This window comes from Artemia franciscana, unplaced genomic scaffold (genome assembly GCF_032884065.1).
Source record: "Artemia franciscana unplaced genomic scaffold, ASM3288406v1 PGA_scaffold_34, whole genome shotgun sequence".
Classification (NCBI taxonomy): domain Eukaryota; kingdom Metazoa; phylum Arthropoda; class Branchiopoda; order Anostraca; family Artemiidae; genus Artemia; species Artemia franciscana.
This window is the reverse complement of record NW_027062670.1, coordinates 107,594-130,500: the sequence shown is the minus strand read 5'-3', so window position 1 is coordinate 130,500 and position 22,907 is coordinate 107,594. Positions and strand designations below refer to the sequence as shown.

The window sequence follows — 22,907 nt, the reverse complement described above, 5'->3', positions numbered from 1 at the left end:
TTGTTTTAAAAAGTGGAGTTGCGAGAAAGAATCAAACTTTAGCGCAAGGAGCGGGGTGTCGAGGAGGAAAAGCCCCTTTCATATACGGAGTAATTTCTGTTCGTTTTAAGTTTTAATGTCGCTCCTAACTTTTATTTAAAAAAACTTGCTTTTTTTATTTAATTTCTGAAAGTTTTTTAATTAATGCATGTCTGATTTTGGCTCTCCGTACATAAATTATTAAAATGAAATTTGCATATTAATTCTTTTTTTGGCTAAATGGCTTTCTATAAGTTTTGATCAGACGATTTTGAGAAATAAGGGGTGGGGAAGGAGGTCTTGTTGCCCTCCAATTTTTCGGTTGCTTAAAAAGGCAACTAGATCTTTTATTTTTAACGAACGTTTTTATTAGTAAAAAAAAATACGTAACTTAAGAATTAACTTACGTAACAAACTTTTATATTCTTATATTTTTGATTATATATAATAGGGGGTTGGTCCCCTCGTTAATACCTCACTCTTCACACTAAATCTTGATTTATCCCAATTCTTTAAGAATGACCCCTGAATCAGAAAGGCCGTAGAATAAATAGTTGAAATTATTTAAAAAAAATTTTAGCATAAAGAGTGAAGTGTTTATGTCCTCCTAAATACCTCGCTCTTTATGCTAAAGTATTTTTAGAACCCCTCATATGCGTAATAATTTCTGTTCCTTTTTATGTTTTAGTGCTTCTCCTTACTTTCAATTGAAAAAACTTTTTCATGTTTATATTTTCATTGTTTTTTTTTTATAGTAATGCTAGAAAGTCCTGCGCCCTTTTCATTGAATTTCTCTTCCCCCATGAAATATTCCTCCAAGGAAAGATCCTCCCATATAGCCCCCTCCCCTGAACCCCACACCCAAACCAAAAAAATCCCCCTGATAACGTCAATACACTTCCCAGTAACCATTACTGTATGTAAACATTGATCAAAGTTTGTAACTTGCAGCCCCTCCCCCAGGAACTGTGGGGGGTAAGTCATCCCCAAAGACATAGTTATTATGGTTTTCGACTATGCGGAACAAAATGGCTATCTCAAAATTTTGATCCGTTGACTTTGGGAAAAAAATGAGCGTGGGAGGGGGCCTAGGTGCCCTCCAATTTTTTTGGTCACTTAAAAAGGGCACTAGAACTTTTCATTTCCGTTAGAATGAGCCCTCTTGCAACACTCTAGGACCACTTGGTCGATACGATGACCCCTGGGAAAAAAAACAAAAAAAAACAAACAAACAAATAAACACGCACCCGTGATTTGTCTTCTGGCAAAAAATACGAAATTCCACATTTTTGTAGATTGGACCTTGAAATTTTTTCTATATGGTTCTCTGATACGCTGAATGCGATGGTGTAATTTTCGTTAAGATCCTATGACTTTTAGGGGGTATTACCCCCTATTTTCCAAAATAAGGTAAATTTTCTCAGGCTCGTAACTTTTGATGACAAAGACTAAACTTGATGAAACTTATATATTTGAAATCAGCATAAAAATCCGATTCTTTTGATATATCTTTTAGCATCGAAATTCCGTTTTTTAGAGTTTCGTTTACTATTGAGCCGGGTCGCTCCTTACTACAGTTCGTTACCACGAACTGTTTGAAAAGCTAAATTTTGTTATCAAGATTTATTTTTAATACATAATTCAACTTACCAGTATAGTATAAAGCTTCGGTTTGGAAAACCCACTGAAGGGGTGGGGCATAAATGACTAACATCTGACCAACAATGGAAAGACCCACAGCCACTATGAAAAATTTGTTCCTAAAAAACCCCAAACGGAATATCGACTTCGTCTGAAAATAGAATATACAGATAATATAGAAATATAACAAAGTCTATGGAATAGCCTAGGACCACCCTTTCAGAGACCATTATGGCCAGTTCCCATATCTATATTTGTAGAGGCTTTAACGGTGTAGCACTTGATTGACTCTTAACATTAAACGATCATTAAAATCCACCCTAAAATGAAGGGTTAATAAAAATTAAAAAAAGCAATCTAAACTAAATCCCGTTTTTGAAATTTTAAAAAAGTGAGTTAAACGAATGTCAATCCTAGGGACAATTTAGGTTAAAAGCACACCATATTCACATAATAAAACCTTTTTAGCTTACTCTACGCAGACCTCTCATCCCATCGCCCTATGCAGTCCTTAAAGTCAAGTGTCCATTGAGCCAAATAAAAAACTGCTCTCATTATTCAAAATTAAACAAAACATAAAATAAAGAATATAATATACTGATTCATACAGTGTGGGGTAAGACAATTCCAAGGGAGGATTTAACATACTTTTTCTACGAATGTACATGGCAATCCTTGCAATTTACAATTTGGCTATTAAAATTAAAATAAGCTAAAAACTGTTAAGTTTACAAAAATAATAACCAGGTATTAAATCTAGACACTACACGATTTGAATGGGAAACTATTTTTGTGAAGAATTTGGTTTGACAAAAATTTTCCGTTCAGCTGAGCGGCTTTTTCCATTGAAATTGCCATGGAAAATGGCAATTCATCCATTCAAGCTTGTAACTAAATCAGACAGGAAAAACCATTAGGTAGTAGGGATAAAATTATAAAAATTATAAAAAGTTATAACGGCGTTAAAATCATTCATTAAAATCCCGATTAACATTTCGACAACTATTATACAAACAGCAACTTCAATAAACCTTCACATTGCACAAAATTCATATCGCAACTTCTAAAAACTCCTCAAAGACAAGTAAGATAACTTCAGGCTGAAGTTTTACAACTTCAAAGCTAATTTGTTTTGCTTCTCAAGAGCATTTATCAGCAGCAAAATACAGAAAATGGTTTTAGATACTAAATATTTCCAAACATTTTATTCATTTTAGATGATTTAACATTTAGCAATAGCTCAAAATTCACAGGTATATCTTGAGATATAATAAAAAGTCCATTTTTCTCAGGATGAACATAATGAGAGTTCGATCGTCCGAAGAGCCGCAAAATATGAATTCGTCTCTACGGGTGCAGTTGACTGAGCGAAGTTTGCTCAGTCAAATATTGAGTATATCAAATATCAGTAATATTGAGCAATATATTACTCAATATTAGTTAAATCCCAAACGTCAATCTTAGGCAAGTCGGATACTTATTTCATTTTATGGACGTAACAAACTTGAAACTTGAACGTGTGACTCAATCTTATAATAGTGGACTTAAAAAAACTTTAGATTTAGTTAGCAGCAATATATTGACAGGACATTCCAATCCTCGTCCAATTTACAATAATGTGCCCACGGGAGCCCTGTTACGCTCAATTACATTCCTTGCAGTGACAAACAGCCATGATGTTGTTTTTTTCAAATAGATGTGAATTTGTTAAATGATGTTATTCAAATGATGGAAATAGACATGGGCTACAAAAATACCAAAAGTAGGCCAGTGGATATACCGAAACAAATATCATAAGTTCTCTAAAGTCAATAATTTTATTAACAAACTTACTTAAGACTCTCAAATATTTTACTCGCCCTATCCCTCCTGAAATGTGGGTTGGTGCAACAAAATTATTAATTTTTACATCTCAAGTGATTTAAAACAGGATTTATCAATGATTTCTAACAACGAGGAAATGCCATATATTTCCTCCTTAAAAAGCTGAAATGTCCTGAACAAAATGTTTTGGAATTACTTCCTTGTCAGCGTCCAATAATACGGACATAATACGTCCTTGTTTGTGCTCTGTGCGAATACGCTCGTGTTTGTTTCTGCTTCCTTGTTTGTGCTCCCAATACCTGACACAACTGTCCTCTTTGGCATCCTGGCATCTCTAAGAAAATTATTTGACGGAAGAGAGACAGCAAAAAAAAAACTTAAATAAGGATAAATTGAACTGTGATTGAGGAAAGGATAACAGATTTTTCTTACGTTTTACTAATAATGCTCACCGTAACCCCGGGACAAATTTGCTTTTCCTCAGTCATACATCCCCCTGTAATTTCTCCATATTGCTGCAACTACATCCACATTATCATTTTAACTAAATAAATTGCTCCACAGAAAGATGCTGAAAAACTCCTCTACATAATCAATATGATTAAATCAATGATTAAATCAATTTCGTCTTAATACTTTGGAAGCTTCTAATGTAGATTTTGGGGGTATATTTAAGGAGCAGCTACATCGGAGTTATGACATTGGGATAGCAGGGCATTATAAATCTATTAGTTCCAAATATTTGTTTAAAGATGGAATTTAATCTGAGTATGGAGATGCGAGAGGCCTCAATGTTTTCCATCTTAATTGCCAAGGACTAAATTCTTCGTTTAATTTTTTAAATGAAGTATGTGATCTTTCGGTTTTCCAGGTCATCGGTCTTACTGAAACCTGGCTGAATGACCACAACTCCGCTCTTTTAAACATACCAGGATATAATTTCTACAATAGGAATCGACAGTTTCGGCAACATGGAAAAAACGGTGCATATATTCGAAGCGATATTGAGGTTTTGGTAAGAAATGACTTAGTAGTATACCAGGAAATGGTTTTTGAACCATTTATTCTTCAGCTTAGGCTGAAACCTAAAGATGCATTTGTTATTATATTGTATTGGCCGCCATCTGGCTCCATACCAATCTTTATGGATCTTTTGGATAAACAGCTGGAGAAACTAGCAACTAGTTCACATCCATTTATGATGCTCGGGGATTTTAATATTGACCTAAGTGAGCTTGATGCGAGTATTTCTATGGATTTTTTGCAGCTTTGTATGTCCTAAGGTTTATTTCCAACTATAAATATATGCACACGAGTAACCGCCTCATCATCAAAGCTAATTGACAATATTTTTTCAAATTTGTTTTTTTCAGCTCCAAGAGTTATTATTACAGATGTATCCGATCATTTTGGGATTTCAACAAGATTTGATCTCTGTATTCCCCAAAAGCCAGCAACAATAATTCCTAAGAGTCCTATGCACGTATTTAGCCAGAGTAACCTTTAAAAATTTAAGCAGGCAATTGCAGAAGTTGATTGGAATAATTTAATAGATGATATAAATACGAGTTTTCAAAGATTTTACGATAAACTAATTTTGTTAGTGACAAAAACATTTATAATGGTTCGTTCGTCATCAAGGAAAAATAATCCTAAGAAACCATGGATGTCGCCTAGCTTGTTGCGCTGTATTAATAAAAGAGATAAACTTTATAAGAATTCCATAAATAATGGAAATGATCCGATCTGCTTAAGAATTTATAAAATTATAGAAATGCCCTGAATAAATTACTGAGAAATGCAAAAAAAAATATTTCGTAAATAAATTCACTGAGACTTGTGGTAACCCTGCAAAAACATGGAAAATAATTAAAAGTGTGATATCGACAGAGAACTCTATTATTCCCGATGAAGTAGTATGGCAGAATGGCCTACCAACGAAGGAACCCGAAGAGATATGTAATGCTGTTTCCAATCATTTTGCTAATATTGGCATAGATTTATCTTCCCGTATAGTTTCTGATGATGATCCTCCCTTGGAGTTTTTTATGAAGACTCCAATTGATATTTCTATGTATATGAGACCCTTCTCTCGTGACGAAGCAGAGAAAATTATCTTTGGGATGAAAAATACATCGGCAGGTAGTGATTCACTCAATCTTCTGGTGTTAAAAATAGCGTTTCCTTATGTTGCTGATATTCTTACTTCTCTCATTAATTTGTGCTTGAAACGGGGAACGTTTCCTGATTGCTTGAGAATTGCTAAGATTACCTCTGTTTTTAAAGGCGGTAATAAGAATGATCTTGGAAATTATCGGCCTATCTCAGTCTTACCTGTTATTTCTCGTCTGCTAGAAAAGTGTATTAACACTAGAGTTTATGATCATTTGGAACTGCATAATCTGTTAAATCGAATTCAATTTGGCTTCAGGAAAGGGAGAACCACAGAGATGGCATTATCATATATAACTTCGATAATCAATGACGCTCTTGATAATAAGCTTAGAGTAGCGGGTCTGTTTCTTGATTTGGTTAAGGCATTTGACACTGTTGACCACCAATTACTACTTCGAAAATGTGAATTTTATGGACTAAGAGGGGCTACTTTAGCTTTGATTTGTGATTATCTCCAAAACAGAGAGCATTATGTTCACATTAATGGATTTTCTTCAAGTAAGAGTCTTGTTAAATATGGTATCCCCCATGGTTCTGTGTTAGGGCCTACCCTTTTTTGATTTTTATAAATGATCTGCCAAATGCTGTTGCAACTACTTCTAGAATAGGGGATATAGTGAATCCCGCACCTTCGGGAACCAGGATCACTACACCCTTATTTGCTGATGATGCGACATTGATGTGTGTTGCCTCAACTGAACAACAACTTACCTCAACAATTAATGCAGCAATGACTATGACATGTCTTTGGTTGAAGATAAACCGCCTTGACCTAAATATAAATAAGTCAAATCTTGTTATCTTTTCACGGCCCCCATCCTTGGATTATGGAAATAGCTACACCGAAGGGAATTGTTAAGCGATCAAAGTCCGTTAAGTACCTTGGGATTATTATTGACGAAATTTTATCATTTAAGTGCCATGTAAAAGCTATAAGTAGAATATTATCGCGGAATTTAGGGATTATCCGTAAACTAAAACATTTATTTCCTTCAAATGTTATACGGTTATTATATTTTTCTCTGATTCATCCGTATATTCTGTATTGCTCATCTGTATGGCTTGGGACATTCCCCTCAATACTTCGCCCAATCCGCGTACTGCAGAATAATGCCATTGGATCACTTTGTGGAATAGGGAACCAGGATTCGGTCAGGTCAATGTATAGTATGATAAATATAATGCATGCAGCCGGATTGCGTGATTTTTATACACTGGTTTTTATGTATAAGTACCATTATGGGTGCGTTCCAGAATGTTTTACGGGAAGTTTTCGGGATAGGTCTAATATTCATGATCATAGAACTCGAACAAGTGGAGATATTGAGGTTCCTCGCCTAGTTTCAAGTAGGACTGCTTTTTCAATTATTTATAGAGGGGCTAAGCTATGGAATAAGCTTGTTCCAAGTATTAAAGAATTGCCCATTAATCAATTTAAGGCCGTGCTGCGTGTGGGGTTTCTTGGTAGGTATACCTTTGAAATAGATTGAGATTGATTGATTTAGTATTGAAAATAATTGTTTATTGTTTTTTTCTTTTGTTTTCTTTTTTTTTTGCTTCGGGATCATGATATTATGTTGTGTGATTGTGTATGAATTATTTATATAATTTTTTTTTCTCGGTACACGGTTTCACCTTTCTGCTCATTTTAGATTAACTCATTGTTGTGTTGCGAGAGCAACACTTTGGTTTTGTCGTTTTTTTTTTTTTTTCTTTTTTTTGTTCCTAGCACCCCGATTTCAGCTTATTCCTAGAAAGTGGTAAGGGTCTAACCTCATCGGTTTTTACGGAAAGTGTAGACCTTAGGCCGGATTGATGAATATAACTTTACATTTTGGAAAGCTTCGTAGAACTCTTGCCTGGGGCCAAAAAGGATGGTTTTTGCTTGTCCTTGAGCCAGAGCCTATAGTGTGTGAAGTGAAGAGGAGTTGTATAGCCTATGTCAGAGAGGACTATCTGAAGTTATGCAGTCAAGCTTTCGTTTCATTAAACCATGTTTCTGCTTTCGAGTGGAAAGCTCCGTTCTAGCAGGCAAGCAGGCAGGCACCAGTTTCAAATTGAAGATGGACTAAAATCTATAAGTGTTAAATATATGCGACAGTTACCCTGCCCCACAGCCAATATATCTTCTTTGAGTGATAAATAGAAAAATTTAGAGAAGCAAAAAAGCGGCATTTTCCCACGGGTCCGAAAGTGCTGCCGTGATTTCGGCTGAGTTTATCATTCGGTTTTTCGCACTTGGGATTGCGGTAGAGAAATGGTATCAGATGTGCCTCTTAAACTTTAAAAGTTCTCTCATTGCTAAAGAAATTAGAGTTTATCCTTTGCTCCTTTCTAAGTGATGACGTTAGAAAGTTGGCCTACGGCAAAAAAGTCAACTTTTGAACTAAGACAGATAGATTTTTTTTCGACGGCAGTCGATAGCTTTTGATGAGCTGATCAAAGTATATGTCATCCATTTTTTTGTACAAAAATTCCTTCATGAGATATACCAGTTTGACAGTTTAAAGGGGTTGACAACTTCAGTAGTAGGGTACACACTGAAACCAAAAATAGGCCAATACCAATTGTGAGACATAGGGGAGTTGTAAGCAACAGTCGGCTGTTAGCTCATAATCATCCTCGGCAATGAGGGGTTCGCAACTCTTTCTAGTTGGTGTACCTATTTTTTGTTTCCGTTGTATTTGATGGTAAGACCAATTTGGTTCCAGTGGTAAGACATGTAGGGGACTTGTAAGTAATAATCGGCTGTAAGGCTACAATCATCTTTAGCAATGAGGAGTTTGCAACTTTTGCGAGTTGGTGTACCTAGTATGTATTTTAGCATCCTTACAGATTATCAACTTCAGCGTTTAGTCGCAGCGAGGAAACAAAACCAAAGTGTTGCTCTCGCAACACTTTACTCGGCGAAGCCGAGCAAAGGTTGCCGCAACACCTCACGTTGCCCATGCAACGTATATCTAGTTTTTTTTTGTTTTTGTTCTTTTTTTCTTCGATTTTTGTTCTTTTTGTTGGTAACACACCCTCGCAAGCAACGCTTTTGGTGTGCTACCGATTGATTTTGTCTGTGTTATTTCCTTTGGTTAATAAATTAATACTACTACTAAAAAAAAAAAAATGTATATTCTCCCCACATCCCTCTAGTTGTTTTTACCGATCATTGCGTGTTTTATTTTTGAAATCTATATTATACTAAATCCTTAAATGATTGTATTATGAATGCAATTTTGTTTCTATTAGCTTTTAATGTTAGTTTGTTGTTCTTTGTTGCTTTTTTTCTTTACTAGACAAAAGAAGCGAATTCAACTCTAGAGCTTGTGATATACTTTTGGAAATAAATATTATTTTAAGCTATCTATTCACTATATTCTAGATTCATTTGGTAGTTTATTGCTTTTTTGAAGCAATTAGATTGCAATTATTCCCTTTTTTCTTGTTTATATATTCAAAGTGCTTAGTCCTTGGCCTTTCGAATTCTACCGTAAAAAAGGAAAAACAACAGAAATAAACTTACACTTGAACGACAGCTTAAGGCGTTGAACATATCAAAGAAGACAAAACATGTGAATGTCATTGTCGTGTCACGTGGTGTGATTCCATCAGCACTCAGCTAAAGTAAGAAAATAATAACATAAAGTAACAACGATAACCTAAAAAAACAACACTAATAACAAAATAATGAGACAAAAAATAATAAACGCAAAACAAAATATAACTATACATATGCATATAGTGTATGTAAGGTTTCGCAAAGGGTGATGTCTACCCATATAAGTTTACAAACTTCAGGTTTGTCATTAATGTGTTTATTTCTTCTAATAGAACTCTTTTTCTTCAATTTATTTATTGTTTTAGTAGGAAGATTTAGAACCATTATTAAATGTAACGTTATTTTACTATGATTATGGGATCCTAAACAAGTTCTTGCTTTAAGAATAACGCTGATCTGCATTGTATTTTGTTTAGTACGGTTTTCACAAAAGGGAGTAATGTAGATTATTTAGAAATTTTTATGTTTCAAAATTAGGAGGTTTTACAGCAGAACCAAATTTTCGTCAGTGTTACCACGTCAAACTGTGAAAATAAATAAGCCAAATCGATTGGCTAAATTTGGCAGTACTCTCAATCTGTAGAAATTCGTACATTATGAATCTACTGATTACTACACTTTTGTTATCTTACTCCAGGGGCAGAAATTCAAAAATATGGGTCACAAAAGATATTTTTTTTTTATATGGATCAAAGAAAATTGTTCTAGTTTCATTTGCCCTTCTCTCAACACTTGCTCTTTCTCCGCCCTAATGGAAAAAGTGAAAACCACATATTTTTTGTAGCAATAATATTGTCGGTGACCTGAATTAAAAATCATATTAATATTCTGCTCATTTTTGCTCATATCTTCCTGTGGTCGAATCTATATTTCTAGATCTACGAAACCATACCTTCTTTTTTTGTGGCATACCTTCTAGCCCATACAAAAGGGTGTATCCCACGTTTTCAGAATTTTATAGGAGAGTTTATTATATATATATGGAAACAGTTTTACAAGATAAATTTTTCCTTCTTATAAATGAACGAGAAGATGAGAGGCAAAAGAGGTTTTGTGTGACTCTTTAAAGTGTGATGTAGAAAATAATGATCCGAACATGTTCAGCAGAAGAATAGCTTTCTAATGATATGCCGTTTAAGAGGTTTTGACAAAAAATTAAACAGCTCGTTTGGGCTACCTCTGGATTACCTCCTGGTAAAAAGGTAAAAAAGAAATTTGAATATAGTCATGTTACACCTCATTTGAAAGCCCCTGACATAAATGTCTTAAATGTTAAAGTTTTATCAAATAGTTTTTGGACCAGATTTGAATTCACCATGTATTTCTTTGGGAGGTACATTCAGAGGTAAAAGTTTTTATGGAGTTAGGACATTCCCGGGGATGGGAAACTTCTTCATTGACGATATAACTTACCAAAACGAATCTTTTTATGAATTCTCATTTTTCTTGTTTTGACACGGAGGGTTTGAGGGGAAAGAGAAGGTGAGATGCAAAAGAGGTTTTGTGTGACTCTTTAAGGTGTGATGTAGAAAATAGCACCAGAAATATGTTTAAAAGAAGGATAGCTTTCAAATAATGTGCTGTATAAGTCGTTCTGACAGAAGTGAAACAACTCGTTTAATCTCTTATATTTTCAGCTTAATCTTTGCTGAGTTTTCAGCTGCGTTTCTTATCTTGATTTGGCAACCGCTGCCTCAACCTCAAATCATATAGAGTTTTTTTTCATTAAAAACTGAATTCCTGATTTTTTTCCTAATTTCTTAAGACATACATGTCAGTTTCAAATTAGCTTACTCTAAGAATCAGATTTAATTTTCACATTCCTTGTACTTTAGCTGTTGACAGAACGCTTTGCAGAAAAATATCTACTCAATTCTCATATTTCCCCTCCTTTTCAAATTAAACTCCTTCCACATTTCCCCTCCTTTGGATCGATATAGTAGGGAAGCAATGTTTACCTCTCGCTGAAAAACCCAAAGAGTTCCAGTAATGATAATAATAGCTGAGATCAAAACACTGGTAATCAAAGATTTGTTGACCATTGACTCTTTCACATTCCGTGGTGGTTGGCGAATAACATCTTTATCCACGGGTTCGACACCCAAACTAAAAAATAAATGAATAAAAAAGAAAGGCTAAGAAATTCAAAAAGGATAGTGACTTAAGAATGGTCCGTTGAATAGGTCGTAATAAATCAGTCAATCATAGTTTGATGACAGTTAACAGCTGGTAGCATGCAATAATATAAAATGAACGAATAAGAGAAAAAGGTTGAAACTAGAAACCACAAAAATCTCCATTAAGGAAACCTTCCTAAAATGGCAAATAATATAAAATCGCGACAGAGAACAAGCTTAGCCGAATCTAACTGATTTAGAAAACAGAAAAAATTAGTTGACTACATCTTTTGGGCGAAAAAGCCTACCACACCACGTGAAAGTTTCCAAAATCATTTTGAATAGAAAGCATAGAAAGTTGCACCAGGAAAGTACTGCCAAAGTCTGAGAGACAAAACAAAAGACCTCTCAAAACAAAAGTATTCTTTTCCCGAAAAGTCACAAAAATTCTTCAGATAAATTATCTGGAAAAATTACACATAACACAAAACATTTAACTCTGTTTTTGAATCCAGCAGCCACCTTTCTACCTCGGTCACATATAATTTTCTCAAAAACGCGGGAAGAGCATAAGAAAGGAGAGAAAGAGGGAGAGAAAAGGACAAAAACACCTAATAGTTGAGAAAAACTAAACCCACTAATCACTACAGCGCCAATCTTCTTAAGCTCTTTCTTAATTTCAATTCAATTCAATCACATATATTTAAACAAAAATACATAATTACATGTATATAATCTGCCAGGAAAGTGCTTGACTAGGGCAGAAACTTAACTAAAGAATAATTAAACAATCAACAAACAGAAACAAAGAATCGACTCGGAAATCAACACCCCCTGGTGCTTTGCAAGGCAAAGCACCAGGACTAGAAAGTGCTACTACGGAGATTCAGATGAAGTTTTTGACCTTTACTAAGATATCATATCAGTCACGTTATCCACTGGCGTGTTCCTGGATTTCGACCGTCGACCAGATCTTCCGTTTTAAAACAGCTGATAACTAGTTTAAGATAACTACGCTAGAAGAAACATAATTTCTTTACAAAAAATGGATTTCGGGAAAAACAAATTTAAGCTCTAGCAAATTGCAACGCAACTTAAAATCACTTGGTAAAAGACCTAGTTACAGTTAGTAGTAGTCCTTCAGGTTTCTTTCTTGTCACTCCGAAGATCAGAATAGTTTGTATAAATCCGATTTTCTAAGCAAAATTGAATTTCTCGAATAGGTTATCGATGATATGTTGAGATATTTTAGAATATACAGGTTTGCAATTTCCTCGCAAATTTTTCTCTGAAAATCATCCGCGTTCTACGTTTCTGTACGGTTTTCACAAAAGGTAAAAAATTGAATGAAGACCGAGTCGGTACAGATGAAAAATAAATTATTTCAGCTATTTTTGTTCAGACGTCCAGTCAAAACAAAGATTTTCATAGTTCAGAATAGAAAGCAATAGTAAAGAGTAGACAATAACATATAGTTTCCCAAATTAAATAAAACATTCTATAACAACATTGCAAAGGCGAAAACCCTATTGAATGTAATAGGTTGGCAATTTTGTTTTACCAACAAATAAGGTCAGTCACTTGAAACCTATTTTTTTTTTTAAGCATGTACATCAGAAAAAGACGATAATTTTTTTTTAGTAATAACACTACTTTGCCAGAGTTGCCATACCCATTTATTTATAGCTAGTTTTTATACTTTTTCGAACAATTTCTTTATCCTTATTTCAATTAATTTTTGAATTGATAGTTGTCTTGATAGTTGGTTGTTATAAACTTTCCAGATTCAAAAGTAAGAAAAAAGTAACCAAAACTTCCTACAGAAGCTTTTTGAAGTAAATTCTGACGTAAGAAAAAGGAAAAGACCTGACTTAGGTTTTCAGTAGGCCCTAACTTGAATTCATTTGTGATCCTAAAAAGTTTTTCCATCGTCTAATGACTTTTGGAGAATATGTTTAGGGCCGGTGGGAACTCTGTAAGAGCACAATCATGTAAAGACCATGGTTATCCAACTCAGAAAAACTTCTTTCAAAACTGATGACACACTAACAGGTTGTGACACTCATTATTTTTTGTATTCCTAATATCCAATACACTTTAAGCCCATATTTTATGGTGCATATACTGTGTGGCCAGGATCCATCCCTTGGCGAAGAGTAAGGTTTGGCGCCTCATTGGTAAGCACTGTTGCCAGAAATTATCCTTAAACATAAGTAAGCGAAACATAAAACAAAGGCGAAGGTAATACCTTTGCGCAGGCGGCCCGTCCATCAGGATATTGATCCAAAGGATTTGCATTGCGTTTAGTGGATTGGGAGTTCCCATAAACGTAGCAGCTGCAATAAGTGACAGCGCTGCAATGCTTGTACTTAGCTGAAACCGAACGAAGTTTTGAATATTATGAAATATAGCCTTTCCTTCTTCAACAGCCGCCCTAAAAAAATATATAAAAGCCACTGAAAGATAAAAAAACGGAATATCAAATAAATGAAGACAATAAAATGAATTACTGATATAGCCAATTTGCTTTAATCAGGATAAAGCTACTTTTTTCTCTGTTCTAAATATTCTAGCTTTGATTTCTCAATCTGAAAAGATATTATAACATTTGGTTTCAGCAGCCTTAAAATAAATGGAAATGCATATGGCTTATAGATGGCACCAGGTGCGAAAAAACATAGTTGAGCAGAGTGATGTCGATATTTTTTCGTGCAGCTTCAAAATAGTTCACAAAATTTTCATACTTTTAGCTTTGACAGTTTTACAATATAATGGAGGGAGAGGGAGAGAAGTAAAAGAAAGAGAGAATTTTGCATTTTTAAATCAAATATTTTTTCGTGCAGCTTCAAAATAAATCACAAAATTTTCATGTTTGTAGCTCTAATAGTTTTACACTATAATGGAAGAAGAGGGAGAGAAGTAAAAGGAAGAGAGAATTTAAGATTTTTAAATCAAATAATTTTTCGTGCAGCTTCAAAATAATTCACAAAATTTTCATGCTTTTAGCTTTAATAGTTTTACAGTATAATGGAGGGAGACCGAGAGAAGTAAAAGAAAGAGAGAATTTTTGATTTTTGAATCAAATAATTTTTCGTGCAGCTTCAAAATAATTCACAAAATTTTCATGCTTTTAGCTTTACCAGTTTTAAAGCGTAATGGAGGGAGAGGGAGAGAAGTAAAAGAAAGAGAGAATTTTGTATTTTTAAATAAAATATTTTTTTGTGCAGCATTAACATTGTTTAAACAAATTTCCATGTTCTTACCTGTAACAGTTTCACAGCATAGGGGAGGAAGAGGGAGGGAGAAAGAGAGAGAAATATGAAAGAAAGGATTTTGGATTTTAAAGCTAATATTTTGCCGCGTACTTTCAAAACAATTTTGCAAAAATTTTTAAGTTTACCTGTAACAGTTTCAACGAATAATCCAAAGAAACAAACAGATACACAAACAAACAAATAGATATTTGATATTATACTACATGTATACCAAATATATTCCATTCGCATTGCTCCCTACAGTCGGCACCTTAGACATTTCCGCCCATTCAATCTGTACCCTTAAATAGCTCATGCCTATGGCCCTTCAGATTTAATTACATCAACACCAACACGAAATTCAGTGCACAATACGGGTGTAGCGACACCCATTCTTCATCCAAGAAATCCAGCCCTTATAGTGGCCCTTTTCTGTCTCTGCAAAAGCTATTTGTGACTATATAAATGGTTAATAAAATAGTCATGAAAACTTACATAATGGTATAGAAGTCGTCGTCGACCAGAATCATGTCAGCAGCTTCTTTGCTAACGTCAGTCCCAATTTTGCCCATGGCAATCCCAATATCTGCCTTTTTCAAGGCAACACCATCATTAACACCATCTCCAGTCATTCCCACAACACATCCATTTGCCTGTAGAGCCTAAAATACATATTATCAATCATGCCCTTCTTTATGATACTGGACGATAAAACTTAATTCTAAAGAAAGAGGTTCAACAAGCAAATATCGCCGAACTTGTCTTTTGCGTTATAAACCAATACAGAGAAAAAAGGCATGAACGCAATAAAGTTGGAAGAATAACATATATATGTATATAATTATAAAAGTAAGTTTCATTATAAGCCGAATAAGGCCAGACGAAATAGTACTGTAAAGCAGGCTTCAATACTATAACTTAAAAAACAAGCAATTCTCCACTTCCCAAAAACCGAAACACGGGAAAAAACAACATAAAAACAAAAGTACAAACATGAATTACTCTCCTTTTTCTGTCACCTCATTAATACATTTCCAGACATAAACGATTGTTCTTTTTAAAGTTGTTTGCAGGATCACCGGCGGACTCCAGGGTTTCACTCTAAAAATTACTTCTTATACTTCTTAAACGATAATACTGCCGGCACTTAGCTAGAATATGTGTGCCATCCTCCATTCCCAGATTACATCTGGGGCTAGAATAATCTGCGGCTGAGGCAAGCCTTGATCTATTAAACACCTTATTTCTATTTTTTATTTGAATCACAAAGAAAAAACCTAACAATTCCATTTGATGTTTTCTTTTACATTGGCAGTTTATTGAAATAATATATGGTTGCATGTTTGCTCGTCGATATTTTAGCATTGATTGTAACCGTCCTATTTGTTCTTTACTCTTTTTCAATATTTAATAGTTTTTATGAAGTCATGATGGGTATAATTTCAGGTTTAAGGTTATTTCTAGAGTTTTATCTTCTAGGGTTTGTATCTAGGGTTGGAAATTATCTGGTGGTTGTTTTGGGTACGTATTTCTTCTTACTTCTTTATTTAATTTGACCTAGAAAATGGATTCCATCTCGAAAAATTAACAGTTTCATTTTTAAGATGAAAGTTTCTTACTCAGCTATCTTCATTTAGAGTAATTTGAAGAAAAAAAATATACTTTTTTGACTTTTTAGTTTTTTTGATAAGCATTTCTATGTAAATTTGAGAACATGACCTTTACATGAACACGTATATGCACTTAGAGCCATATTAAACTGGCATATGAGCGAACTACTAGGTCCATAATTCGTTATATATATATATATAAAAAAAACATATTTAACAAACCCATTGGAATTATCCTATCTCATTAGCTAGATTAGTACCCAAGAATGTCTTTCGGAGAGGAGGGATCAAATTTAAAAATGTAGAAAATAGACAAACATTATTAGAAGTACAAGTAAATAAAAGACATATTGTGAAATTATTGAGACTTCAGAGGGAATGGGAGGAAAGGGGTGGGGAGTCAGGCCCTAATCCAACTTCAACTTCTCCTGAGTGGAAGTGTCAACCCCCCTCCCCCCACAGCGAAATGCTTCTCATTATTTTAGCGAAAAACAAAAATAAAATACTGAAATTTGGTTCAGTTCACCCATCTCCATAAACCTCAAATTTCTATATGGTTTTCCCAATGAATTCTTGTGAATTCATTGAAGAATTCACAAATTGTGAATTTGTGAATTCAATGAAGTATTTTCGATACAATTTTTCAATCTTTTACGTAAATGCAAAGTTGTGCGTAGATGCATGTACATATATACTAAAGTGTTCAGATATCTAAAAAAGTATTATGAACATGATTTATATCTAGAGATAAAATACCATTCAAAATCTTCTTCACAAAACTCAAAGCATTTATCTTCAGAATTTTCAGCTATGATGTGGTATCAGGCGAAAAAAAAAGTAATATCCTATATTTATTCTCTATAGCGTAAAAGAAAAAATGGTTTCATTAAAAAGCTTTCTTCCAAAATGCGAAAGTCAAAAGTTACAAGAATTTTAGCTTACAAAAAAGCTAAGTATTTATTTTTTTTTTCAATGGAACCTGTTTGTAATATTAAACGCATGTTACTCTTACTGGACAACTTTTGAAAACATCAAAATGCAAACATAATTCAGTTTTGTTTTTTCAGTCAATTTTAGCCATTTAATGTAGATTCATGATTTATTTTCAAGTCAATTATAGAAAGATTTATAGGAACTGAAATTTTAAGTTTTTAAGCCCTCCCCAAGGCCAATGCAAGTGTGCCTAGAACTATACAGCCTAGGCATATTTTTATCACTTTCAAACGTTTGCGAGCACTGAATGAGGATTTTTTTTCGAAAAACTTTATAGGTCAAGAAAATTGATACTAGTTTCCAGTGGAAGTGAAAGGTAAGAAGCCACTAGGTAAATTCCGTGCAAAGTATCCGAGTGCAAGTTTCATTAACAAAGATTATACGCCATAGAATGTGAGTGGATGGCTTGTCCTCAAGTTCTATCTAGATTTTCTTTTCTTTTTTTTTAGCTGACAATGTTTTGTAGGAACTAGAGGGAATAGAGTAGTGGGGGTAAATCAAACGATTATTTATCGAGGAGGTGTAAAAGAACCAGAAATATTTATTTGATAGGGGGGAAGATCGTCGCAAACAATATGCATTGGGATATGAAAAAACTAACCTGTCGTGATTCCGTTTAGTTATGTTTGGATAAAGCGGAAGAAGTTTTTCTTCGGCTCATTTCTTAAACATAAAAAAATATTTTCTTACAAAAATCCACCCCAACTTTTAAATTTTTTATATAGAATGAAATATAAATACTTCAGAAATATTCCTAAAATATATAGTAATATTTAAATTCCTGTAAAAACAGGAATGTTCATAAGAATAGAAATTTGCTGGTTTTAAGGCTGCCTTTTATAAAACAGAAAATAAGTATTCAATCACAGGACTACCTTTACAATCCTAAGCTTATGTCGAGGTGTCACTCTGTAGAAAACACAAACCGTTTTCACAGCATGTTCAAGCTCCAAGTCCGTCAGCTGGTCCATCTGACTTCCAGGCATGATATGTGGAGATGCATAAGCAAGATGTCCAGCATACGGAAGAATTCCAACAATACTAGCTGGAAAAGGGAAAACAAATATTTTGTACAAATGTGTTTCTCTCTTGTAAACATAAATTCAAAGACATGTCTAGAGCGGCTCCCACTCAACACTCCACCAACATAACTCCTTATCGACACAGCTCACCATCAATCACCATTAGGATGTTTTTCTAATTGACTAAAGACTAAATAGTAACCTTATATATGTGAAACTAATTGCTGAGCAACTAATAACAATCATCACTATCTTTGACTCAATTATGAGTCAAATTGAGTCAAATATATCTTTGACTCAATTCTTTCATTTTTCCTCCAAGCCATTTACTACTTCTTCAGTTACTAACAAGGAGAATGTCGACCTTATTATACCCATACTTGAGTTTAGAAAAGACTTTTAACCATGGTTAAAACATACGATGTTTTTATTTACCCACACTTGGTTCAGAAAAGACTTTGAACCATGGTTAAAAAACATACGATGGTTTTATGTACCCACACTTGGGTTTAGAAAAGACTTTGAACCCTGGCTAAAAACTCACGATGTTTTTATGTTTTTAAATAAAAACAAAAAAAGTTCGAATACCCGCTATCCAAAGTAGCAAGAAATTAAAAGAAAATATTACAAGATTGTACAGTGAACCCGAAGTATGCCATCTAGCGCCATCTTTAAGTACTAAATATGAATAGCAAACTATGAATATAAATTAGGGTAACGGTGCAAGTAAAGTGAAAATGCCTGTTAATAAAAATAGCAATTACAATCATTTATTTCGTATTTGATTTAAACTAAAAATAAACAAATATTAATTTTGCATAATCAGTGCTGTCAGATACCAGCTTCAAATCTAAACATCGAGTCTGTAAGAAACACTAAGCGAAAAACCCTTTCAGAGGCATAAATTTTGTTCCAGTTTTTCAACATTTTAATAAAACGCATTGTATCAACTGCTAAGCTTTAGATTTTATACATTCTTCGTTTCAAAGAAATAATAATTAGAAAAATACCCGTGTACATTGGCAAGATAATTCTGAAAATTGCCATTGAATTGCTAGTACTTTGTTTTAACATTGACATAAAGGCACTTTCATATCTTATCCTAGGGATTTTTGGAAGCATGACATTGTATATTTTTTTTTCTTAGGTCTTAGAAAGGATATGGCAGAGCCAGGGGAGATATCCCCCTGCCATCGTTTCTTTGAAGTACAGTCGCACTGACACTTAAACAAATCAATCAAGCAAAAAAAGTCATCAAAATTCACTGCAGCAACCGCTGACTGAGAATTAATATTGAGTGTATAACTAAGGTATTCATTTATGGATCTGTAAAAATCTCCATTTATGGAGACTAGTGTACTCCTAGTAAAGGGCGAGCTTTGTCTCATGTCGAAATGAAAACAAAAATCATGTTAGGTAATGTCAACAACGCCCCCTAGCCCAGCCGGAACTGATATGCTTGAGAATATTGAATAACTTAAGTTCTTTTGGAGCGTCATTGTGTCTGACATACGCAGGAAGCGTTTTTAATAAAGGTTTTAAGTTAAAACCTTTGGAATACTAGAGGCCTACTCCATGAAATTAAAGCTCAGACATACTAGGCATTACAACAAACTAGAACCAGTCAAGTGCCGTACGAACAGATTCGCAAACTCCTTTGTACCATATTTCGTAAGAGCATTTAACAAGTGTTAATTGTAATTTTGTGATTGTAAAAGTAGCGTAATTTAGCGTTCATTTTTGAGTGCTACGATAGCTATTTAAATAAACGAATATGAATACGAATACGAATCTTAGCAGTAACACCCTCATAGTTACGATGTACAGATATGAATATTCTGCGTTAACTTAACACCTCAAAAAATAATCTAAAGGTTTGAGAATAACTGTCTCAAATGCATCCTTAGAATAGATTGGAGCACTTTACGCCCCCCCCCCCCAAAAAAAAAACATCCAACTGTGGCCCATAAAACTACAAGTAGTTGATGGCACTACTGGAGTCACATGGTTAGTATGGGCAAAGACTGACTCCCTTAAAATATGGTTATGGGTTCCTCCTGGAATCAGAAGCTGCGACCACTGTGGTTAGGCACCGTCGTCAGCCTTTGCATCAGCCAGCGTGGTAAGACCGAAGTGTAAGTAAGTAAGTCTCATATTAAGAAATTTTAACAATGAAGTATCGGAGGGAAACATATATTTAAACATATTCTGATTATTTTGCTAATATAACTAACCAAATGTAATACAGAACAGAAATTTATACATGAAATTTTATTTGGTTTCTCCCCAAAAAAAGTCTGCACACCCTCCCCCTCAACAAATAAAGGAGTCACTAAATCTTGATAAAATCGCAAAGGCAATTCCAAGGTCAGAAAACTTTCTTTTCAAAAGAATAGATTGCACCACAGCCGTCTGCCTTTTTGCGACAAAAAGAATGCGACAATGCGACAACAGCATGAGTAACAACATTTGAGCTCATAAAGGTTCACACGGGAATGGGACGAAATTTCTCAGTTAGTCCGTTAACACAAAGGTGTCTAAGATTTTCATTTGCGATTTTTCAATTCCAGTAACATTCTGCCGTATGGTGACACTTTTTGACCCTAAACAAGTAACTAGATTCAATACAAAAAGAAGGTGCATAGGGTATAATTTGGAAGATCAATTTTGAGATCCTGACTGGTTTGAAATAGTGCATAGCTATTCCTACATAGAGGAGGCATAGGGAAGGGAGAGCTACACCCCCCACTCTCATGGAAAAAGAAAAGAAAAGAGATCTGTTTGAAGAACTTCCAGTGAAAATTCAACGATTTTGGGCCTGCAAATATATTTTTAGACCTGACCTCCCTCTTCCCCATGATGACGAAACCGCTGTGAAAAAATGCGGCGAACTTCGTTGTTAATCACTTCTGGTAGCAAAACAGAATCAATTGTTTCAAACGTACCTAGTCTAAAGACAGTGTCATTTTAAAATTAATAATCTCTAGTCTAGATCCTTTCTTCTTGTTCTTCACTAATGTATCCAAACCGGGTATAGCCAGGAGCTGTATCACCAAGATAATTACAACTTACCAATAGCGCACGCAGTTTCCCGCCCATCACCAGTAACCATCATGACCCTGACTCCAGAGGCCTGTAATGTGGCAATCGCATCTTTAACCCGTGGTCGCGGGGGATCTTGAATACCAACAAAACCAACAAATTCCAAAGATTGTAAATCTTTGCCTCTTGCAAGACCAATCACTGAAATAATATGGAATCTTTATAAAACTAAATAATATTCTACTAGTAAAATGGCTTTCAAACTTTAGCTAGAGAGAGATTATACAGAGCCAAATGAAAATAGTATAATAGAAAGCTAAGATGAACTTGCCAAAAAACATCAACCAAAACATGTGAGTACACATTAAACTTAAAGAGAAGTTCAGGAATAAACATAATCTGAAATATGAGGCAAATATTGGAACTTTTTTTGGGGGGGCAGGGGATAAACCAGAGGCTCGAGGGAAAGCTAAGATGAACTTGCCAAAAACATCAACCAAAACTTACGAGTGCACATTAAACTTAAAGAAAAGTTCAGGCATAAACACAATCTGAAATATGAGGCAAATATTGGAACTTTTTTCGGGGGTGGGGGGAATAAGCCAGAGGCTCGAGAGATATAAATGTTAGGAAGGGCATATGTCCTTATGAACTGAAAATGAACTTCTGAATGAAAATAAAGACAGAAAAGAAACTCGAAGTAATTAAGTATTGAATAGCACAACAGCAAGGAGGGTAATTTTTAACAAATGAATTTGTTCTTCGTTTTTTTCTCTTCTTCACTTTCATTCATCATGCATAGACAGCGTGGCCTCAGATCCTATATACGTCAGATTTATACTTTAAATAAAGGCTGGCAAGAGGCTTTTGCCACAACTAGTTGGCTTTATAGAAAATGGCATAAATTTAGGCACTGATTATGCTTCAATCCCTTAGAACCCTCTCTTTAAAGTGCAGATATAGTTTGAGCTTATTCTAGGAATGAGTTACAATACTTTAAAAATAGCACTTTTTAGTTTATTTACTTTTATTTTTCCACAATAAAAAAATGCTCTCCCGCAGAGAGGACGTCCTCCCGTTACAGGATGTCCCCGCTTACGGTGGCCACTTTTCAACATAAAGTAACAAACTTTCTTTAATTCCAATTTTACCAAGAGAATTGGAAAATAGCCCGTTTTGAGGCCCAAATATCTAAAATTTTGTTATTCCGAGAATTTATTACAATTTATATACAGTAGGTATAGGAGGTTTTTAGGTGCCTTTCACCGGCCAACACTCGTGATAGAAGTAATATATGTATAGAGAAAATAGAGGGAGATAATCTCTCTAGATGATAGGTTTAGCAGTTTCCCAAAACGAATTATTTCGAAAACGAGTTATATTGCAAATATTTTCTTTTGTATATAATAGTGAAAATAAACATTAAAATAACAATAAAATTTTGAACTAATAAGCTTTCAGCAATTAATATCATTATACATCAAATATTCAGTTTCAATTATTAGTTCTTTCTAAAAAATTTTCAAGACAAATATAGTTTCACTACAAACAAGAACTTGGATACTTCCCACTTTCTTAACTGTAAAAACCTAAAGCCTACTGCGTCAATGGCGCTTCACTGAAAACGTATTGTATTACAAATATTTTCTTTTGTAGTTCTT

At 34.2% G+C, this 22,907-nt stretch overlaps 1 protein-coding gene across 2 annotated transcripts in view; it reads right to left on the bottom strand.

The window, feature by feature from the left end:
• Positions 1-22,907, bottom strand: part of LOC136041725 (calcium-transporting ATPase type 2C member 1-like) — a 73,787-nt gene that overhangs the window by 4,781 nt on the left and 46,099 nt on the right. For both annotated transcript variants that reach the window (XM_065726469.1, XM_065726470.1), the window contains exons 11-17: positions 21,277-21,447; positions 18,058-18,227; positions 15,075-15,241; positions 13,574-13,759; positions 11,167-11,314; positions 9,173-9,268; positions 1,669-1,810 (exon numbers count right to left, since the gene is read on the bottom strand). In XM_065726469.1, coding sequence (XP_065582541.1) covers positions 1,669-1,810; positions 9,173-9,268; positions 11,167-11,314; positions 13,574-13,759; positions 15,075-15,241; positions 18,058-18,227; positions 21,277-21,447 — 1,080 coding nt within the window. The remainder of the gene's footprint in view (positions 1-1,668; positions 1,811-9,172; positions 9,269-11,166; positions 11,315-13,573; positions 13,760-15,074; positions 15,242-18,057; positions 18,228-21,276; positions 21,448-22,907) is intronic.